General features: G+C 33.4%; 1 protein-coding gene across 2 annotated transcripts in view; it reads right to left on the bottom strand.

Moving 5' to 3' along the window:
• The window catches only part of LOC145263128 (cytochrome c oxidase copper chaperone-like), a 66,903-nt gene extending 60,153 nt beyond the window's left edge, over positions 1-6,750 (bottom strand). The window contains exon 1 of one of the 2 annotated variants that reach the window (XM_080120069.1): positions 6,355-6,750. In XM_080120069.1, the coding sequence (XP_079976195.1) occupies positions 6,355-6,461 (107 nt within the window). In that variant the 5' untranslated portion in view covers positions 6,462-6,750. The remainder of the gene's footprint in view (positions 1-6,354) is intronic. The other variant, XM_080120070.1, reaches the window with a different exon arrangement.
• Between the last annotated feature and the right edge of the window lie 1,370 nt (positions 6,751-8,120).

The following is an 8,120-nucleotide window of genomic DNA, read 5'->3' on the forward strand; positions in this document are numbered from 1 at the left end:
AAATTCATTTTGCTTTGATTTCTTACTATATGTGTATTATACATGTACTGTTGAGAATTTTTAGTACAGCCAAAAATTGTATACAATTATACACCAGTAAGAATTTTTCTTTTACTTAGGAGTCATTTATCAAAGCCAAGGATTAATAACATATTGGAAAAAATGTAAACATGACAGATTCACAGTGTTGAAAAATGGAGAATCAGATCTGAAAAAAAAAAAAAATCACTGATCGTAACAAAATAATCATGTTGACACCAGTTCTTGTTAGATCACTGAAGTTAATCAATCAATAATCACCTCAATCAATATTTCCAGGCAAGAAGCATAACTTTGGAAGTACTGCTCTTTTTTCTATAGAAAACATTAAAGGCATAAATTTCCTAAAATTCTAAAAAGTCATTACGATCTCACATAACCAGACTATGTCAACCCTGGTCAGTACCAGAGGGGTGAGCAATCTCTGACAAATAAAATAAAAAAATTAGAAAAAAAAAAAAAAAAATTGTCAATTATTTCATGTAGAAATAAATGTTGGTTTATTTAAAGGGGGTCATGTAAAAATCTTCGCTACGACGCTGAATCTTAAACACGCATGTGCAAATGCAAGTTTCTAACTTTCTTTCCAAATAGATAAATTTGCAAGGTGATAACATCGTTCGAGTCTTAGTCTGATGGATAGCGTGCTCGCTTACAGTCTTATGCTTTGTAAGTTCGTGTACAGACAGCACGTGTCTTTTTTTTTTTTTTTTCCCCCCCCTTGCAAAATTTTGCTTCCGGTTTTGCTTCTAATTCATGGCACCCAGATCCTGTTTTTTTTCTTTTTAACGACCACTAGTCAATACAGGTTTCCCAAATTTCAGTTTCTTTGCTGTATTTTAAAGGGAACAAGGCATAACACTTCAAAATTCAAATATATCAGATTTGCATTAAATTTTATCTATAATCATTCGATACCAATTAAGCAAAATTCCTTGATTTCACTTTCTAAAGACCCCTTAAGCTTAAGCCTTAAATTTTGGACATTTTCTAAAATCAAAATCATGTAATGATTTTGGTAAGAAAAAAAGATATATTTTTATAATTATAATCTTCAGAAGGTATTATAGAAGTACTGCAAAGCATTTCTGTTCATGGAATTAATTTTATTTGTTCTTGAACGGATATTCTTATTTTTTCAAAAGACAATAAATGTAATTTTATGCAATAATTTCGTTTTGAAATTGGGCGGAACAGCATTTTTTTATGATTCTTTTGAAGTTAATATTATTCCATACACCCTTCACAAAAAAAAAAAAAAAAATCTATAAACATAATTACGCCTACGACTTTAAATGAAAATTGTATAAGCGTTCGACACCCAGAAATACGGATGGCATGAGACCGTGACAAATATTGGATCAATAATCACCTCAATCGATATTTCCAGGCAAGAAGCATAACTTTGAAAGTACTGCTCTTTTTTCTATAGAAAACATTGAAGGCATAAATTTCCTACAATTTTAAAAAATCATTACGATCTCACACAACCAGACACAAATGTTGGATATGCTTGTTTCATTAATATATAGATATATAACTACTTCATTTACTCACATAAAATTAATATACGAAAGTATAAATTTATGCGTAAACCTTAAGTATTTACTTCAAAAGTGCTCAATACGTAGGTAGAGCTAGTCAGCAAGTTATAAAATATATATGGCGATTAAGCTACAGTGAATATTCCGCGTTTCATCCACTCTAAGACGTTTCAGGCTTATGCATAAGCCTGAAGAGTCCTAGAGTGGATGAAACGCGGAATATTCACTGTAGCTTAATCACCATATATATTTTATAACTTACTATAGATATATATATATATATATATATATATATATATATATATATATAGAAAAATTGGTATCTATAAGATAAATCTCACCTGTCTGTTTAAATGTATGTATGTATGTATGTAATTTTTTTTTTTTGATTTTTCAAGTATTAATATTGCAACAGGGTTATTTATGCCATTTTTTAATTCGTTTTTTTTTTTATCATGTTTGCTATTTTGTTTTTGTTTTTCTAATTTTTTAAAGAAGTTTTAACATTGTTCGCTTATTCTTTATTTTGCATCACATTCGTTTTTTTGTGTTTTTGTTTTATAATATTTAAACAAGGTTATTACATCCGATTATTCTTGATTTCCATTTTGTTTTAAACCCCCCACACACACACACACCTCACGCGGGCAATGTTGGATACCCCCGCTAGTGCAGTATATGCACTGATATTGCATTTCATATCTATCCGCAGTAAATGAAGGAGAAATCCTTCTAGACAAAAACAATTTTTATTTTCATTCCAATCCAGAGTGCCCCTTTCAGGGAGTTGGATTTTCTCCACATTAAGAACCGATCTTGTGTCTAACTGCCGTCATGCGAAGGTAAGTACATTGGAACATTACTATGCAAAGTTTAGTCGAGAAGTGCACAAATCTCTAAAAGCATTTAAGACAAGAACAAAATGCTGATCGTACTGCTCTTGCTCAGAAAGCTTTCCTTCCAAGCTTTACCTCCTCCTTTTGGAGGAGAGGAATAGGTTTATTGCTCGTCACCCAAGACATCCTTACCAGAGAATGCCAAATTATTCAAACAGTTACTTTATATCCCTCCAGCCAAAGTGCACCTTTTCTGGACTAACTGTAAACTTAACCTGTTTTTTGTTTTTTATTTTACTTTGTTTTAACCGAGGATGAGGCACCCTATCAGGTGCCAAACATTCACCTGTCATCTCATACATTCGAACTAAGAGATCTAATGATTCTAACCATCCTTTTAAGATGCAATTGATGTCACCTTTTGCACTTGGTTTACTGGGTATATTTGCCAGGTAGTTTTTGAAATTCATGTTCATGAGTCCTGTTGCTCGTATAATTACTGGAATGATGGAAATCTTTACAAGATTTCAAGGTTTTTTTTTCATATCATACATAAGACCTTGATATTTTGTTACCTTCTCTCTCTCAGCTCTATTTAATTGAGTATCATTGGAAACACTTATGTGTGTATGCAAACAAACTATAATCAAACTGTAGTATCTGTTTTGTGCTCAATCAAAAGGAAACTATGGTTTCATTTTTATAAAGATCATTCTTAAACAATTGTAAGCTATTAATAGGAAATTGTAGGCATTACAAGGCTGATTTCGCAAATTTTAATTATTGTGGAGTTAAGACCTTGAGCACGTAGTGCAATGGCAAAAAAGGTGGCCGATTAATTTTAATGCCTCTAAAACCAAGCTTCTATTTTTTCACCATACATGTTGATCCCAACTTTGGCCCAATTAAGAGAAATGGCTCGTCTCATAGAAGCTCCCTACTTGATAAGGATATGACCTTCAGTTCTGACCTGACATGGTGGACTTATATCAAATCTGTTGTCAAGGTTGCTGGAAAAATGGCTGCATCATTTTATTGCTACAGAACTGATCTCTTTTTTTTTTTTTTTTTTTTTTTTTTTACACCGTGGTCACCACTTATCAAGGCCCGGAAGCCACTCAGGGATAAGGGTTATTGCAAGTACAGTACGTTAGTGTGGAGATTTGATGAAGTGTTTACTTAAGGGGGCGGTTCATTAGGAATTTGTTAACGTTGGACTTGAAGACATCCAAGTTGTAGTCAGGTGGGAAGCAGGCAGACGGAACAGAGTTCCACAGGCGTGCAGTTCTCACTCCCAATTAAATTCTCTACCTGTTTAAGAGCCAGATACGTTTTAAAATGGAGTACTGTTGCCACATCTGGATATTGGAGCATCCTGTCCTTCCTTGATAAAGTTTAAAACCGGATTTGAAACCTACTAGGTAATGCCCTTTTCTCTTCTCTATAGTTATCATGGCAAGTGCTCACCTGAGATGAAGCTATGATTCCCTCATTTGCCTAAATTTCACAAAAAAACACGCCTATATACAGCTACTATCAACAATTTACTCCACTCTATCTGTGCCTAAATCTAGCCGTAAATTCCATGAACTAAGCTTCTTTCCTAGAACAGCTCACTTGTGGAACTGTTCTGCGGGACTGCTTTCCACTTGACTTACAATATGGTTGTCTTCAAGTGCAATGTAAACAAGTTCTTTGATTATTTAAGAGGGAAGCTCACAAACACTCATTAACTCTTACTCTTGAATGGCTTTCTAGCCTTGATAAGTGGCGACTCCTTTGTAAATGGAAAAAAAAAATTCAGAAAGGTTTTAATCATTGTCACCATTAAAGATTGTATTGTCTGCATAAATGTCGATGAATGATCTAAAAATGTGATTTTTGAGATCATCGATGAATATCAAGAAGAATGGGGGGGGCATTTTATGTGAAACTGAGCAACACTTTTCACGGTCGATACTAATTACAATCAATCGATACTTTCTGTCTGCGATCAGTGAAGGAGAAATTCTTCTAGACTGAGACAATCTTTACTTTTGTAATAAAATTATGGGGTGTTCGTTCGCACCTGACCTCCATAGAATGTAAATATGTCACAAAGTTTAACAAGGTTTTTTAATATAGATCCACAGAATATTGTGATAAGTGTTTCTGTTTCAGTGTGAACAGGTATCGTTAATAAATTATGGGGTTTATCGATTTTATTTTTACTTTCATCATATTTTGCTTTGGTTTTGATACCCCCAAATTCGAAGCTATTTCTTTACAAGCCTTCCTTTTCATAACCTATCATACTTTCATAAATCCAAGTCCATTTTCTGTAGACTGTTTTTGAAGCCAGTCAACGACGGGTACTTTTGCTAGTATAATATATATATATATATATATATATACCAAAAAAATTGGGTTCTCAATTTTCCTGTTCGTTTGCTATTTAAAAAATACAATTAAAAAAAAAAAAAAAAAGCCGGTTTCATTTTGCGCGAAAACTTTGTAAACACAGGGTGACGTAACTTAAAGGTAACCGCTGTTTTGTATGCGGTTTTTAATATATCAATAGTTCTCAATACATGTGTAGAGTAAAAAAAAAAAAAAAAAAAATTAGCATGACGATTTCTTCCTGGAGTGAAACTAAACTCGTTTCTATGTAGCTTACTTGCCATAAGTATATTTTGTACTATTACCTTGATTATAGTGTGTGTGTGTATACATCAATAAGTTGAGGTTTCTATGTACGATCTCCTCAGAGCCAATCTGTAATTGGACTTAAGGATGTTAAAAGTTATATAATATTTTCAATGATATATTGGCTCTGAGGAAGTCGTACAACTAGGTTTAAACCGAAACCTCAACTTATCGATGTAATTAAACAATTCAGAAATATATATCAGCTCTGCTATTAAGTATCTTAATATTGAGCACTACTGGAATGTATGTAAAGAAAACGTGTTACTTAGTAATAAGTTTAAATTGATTGGTGTGTGTGTGTGTGTGCGCTTGTAGACTAAAAATACAAACGACCTCACTTGTTCTACTTTTGACGCCATGTGTTTAACTTCGCCCTTCTTAAGCTAAAATGTCATGTTTTGTAATAAATATTCTATTTTAAGTCATCGGAGTCGACCAAAAGTAATTTTAATTAATTAAACCCCAAATTGCTTCACTTTTTATCAAAATTCTTTTTGATTAATTGTAAATTTTAAGAACTTTAAGACTTTATCCTTTTAGGTTTGCTTTTTTTTTTTTTTTTTTTTTCGTAACATGTTTGTAGGATTCTTACATAATTCCGTTTTTGTAATCCTCGTTTTCTTTCTCTTTTTTATTTATTTATTTTTTTGCCTCTGTGAGTATTCTTTGTTTTTAATCGATCTTGTGTCAACTTTTATAGAAAAAAAAAAAAAAAAAAAAAGCCCAAGAAGTAACTGCATCTACCCGAAGTTGTCCGGGTGGAAGACTTTGAGCAAAATGGTAGGTATTATTATACAAACACCGTGACAGGGTTAGGTTTAGGGTTAGGGTTAGGGGTAGGGGTAATTCGCTGTCACGGTGTTTGTATAGTTTTACCATTTTTTTTTTAATCTGCTTATTTAAAAAGAAACACATTTAATAAAAAAAAAAAAAGAAAAAGAAAACCCGGCTTCGTTTTGCAGATTACAACGCCACGCCGACCTTTTTTGTAAACACCGGGTGACGAAACTTGGAGATACCCCATAAAATTCAATAATTCATAAAATGAATTAAAGAAAATTTACAAACTAATAAATTGTTTTTGTTTTGGTAGTTAATTCAACAGTGCTCAATACACGAATAGCGCTAAGCAAGTAGTAGCAGTAATAACCACAGACATTTATATATATACAAGTACCGATAAAACTGCAGCTGTAAAAGTTACTCCAATCGGCATTATTATTTATTATTTTAATTTTATTACTTACCAGGCATCTCTGGCTTTTTTTGTTTCTGGACATGCACAACATGCCTTTTTTGGAGGTTGCTCGTCTCCAGCCGCAGCGGGTACTTCAGCAGGTTTGTCATCGGCCATTTTTTTTTTCTGTAGATATTTTTGTACTTATTTAAAAATAGAAGTAATTTGAAATGGAAGAAAGATGGGCGAAGGTTTCTGGTTTCCGGCTGGATCTCACCACCTGCGTCTTAAGCTGTGACGAGGGTCGCTCTGGCAAATGAGAGATGTCTGCTCTCTCTATTTCGCCCTTCGTACTTGACCTTCGTCAAGTAAAGGTGATGGCCGATAGAGGGCGTCACTGGCAACCAAGTAAATACGAGCTGATGACTTGATCACAACACGTTTTTATTTATTTATTTATTTATTTATTTATTTATTTATTTATGTATTTATTTTCGGTGCTTCTGCATTTACCGACCCGCGATTTACACGAACTTGGCTCGGGCTCGCTCGGCAGCTGACGGAAATAACCAGAAAAAGTCGGCCGAGCGCCGAGTTTCTCCTTTTTACGAACGCGCTGTCTGTTTTTAGTTAAGTTAACACAAAGGCTACTTTTTATTTATTTATATATATATATATATATATATATATATATATATATATATATATATATATATATATATATATATATATATATATATATTGGAAGAACTAAAGTTGGCCTTCGGGTCAAGATCAAAGTGTAGTATCTGTTCCGGCAGATACTGCAAGCAAAGACCATATGTGGGGGCAACTCCACATATAAGACCTTGGTCAATGTAGGGGCAACCCTTCATACCAATTGTCACTATCCAGCTCCCCTACTCCCCGGGGAGTTGGTCCCCATTTCCCCTTCACTCCTCACTTTAAAAATCGGCCTTGTGCCTAATTTGCTCGGTGGGGGAGCAAATAAATACCATCTGTTCTTCAGATGCTACACTTCAATGTCTTGTTCTCCGTCAATGGAGAAGAAATCCTTCACGAATGAGACAATTTTTATTTTTCTCCACGACCCTGGTCTTTAACTCTGTCCGGTGGGGAGACATTGTAAATAGGAACTAAAGTTGCTTGTTGGGGCAAGTCGAGAGATCGATTTTTTAAATATGTCGCTTTAAACAAAAACAACAGTACTTACTTGGCATGTCGAAAATAGTAATATATCCAAAAATTACGAAAATTCATCTAGTAGAACAACTGCGATTATGTTTTTAGTAAAAACCCACCGAATATATGTCAGCCTATGTCACGGTAACATATATTGAGCGAGTTTCTAACAGTATTTTCTATGTATTTTTTTTATTATTTTTGACTCATTTTCCTAAACTTACCGTGCTCAACAGAGAGTCCATCGCCATTTTAAATTTTCCAATACATACATCGGTAAACATTGTATGTTTTTCGAGCTGAATAAACATGTTACATTAAATAAAAACACTAAAAAATTATCCAGTTAGGCAGAAAATTAACTTATTTTGCCTTTTATAACATTTATTTCTTATATATTTGTTTTTTTGTCAACTTTTTCGAATCTATGTGTATAGTAATAAACCCAAATAATTTTCTACTCAATGAATTTTCGTAATTTTGGGGTACTCTCGCATAAATTTGACCCAGAGTCTCAGGAATTCCCGTCAAGCATGGATCGGGCAAAATCAGCAATCATCGGTTTCAGCCGAGCGTTGTTCAAATGTTGAAACGTTAAATCGACTTTTATTTTTTGTTTACATCACTAACAAGGAGGGGTTTTTTAAATTTTTT

Source organism: Euprymna scolopes, chromosome 38, assembly GCF_053919585.1.
Source record: "Euprymna scolopes isolate OS-2025 chromosome 38, ASM5391958v1, whole genome shotgun sequence".
Taxonomy (NCBI): Eukaryota; Metazoa; Mollusca; class Cephalopoda; order Sepiida; family Sepiolidae; genus Euprymna; species Euprymna scolopes.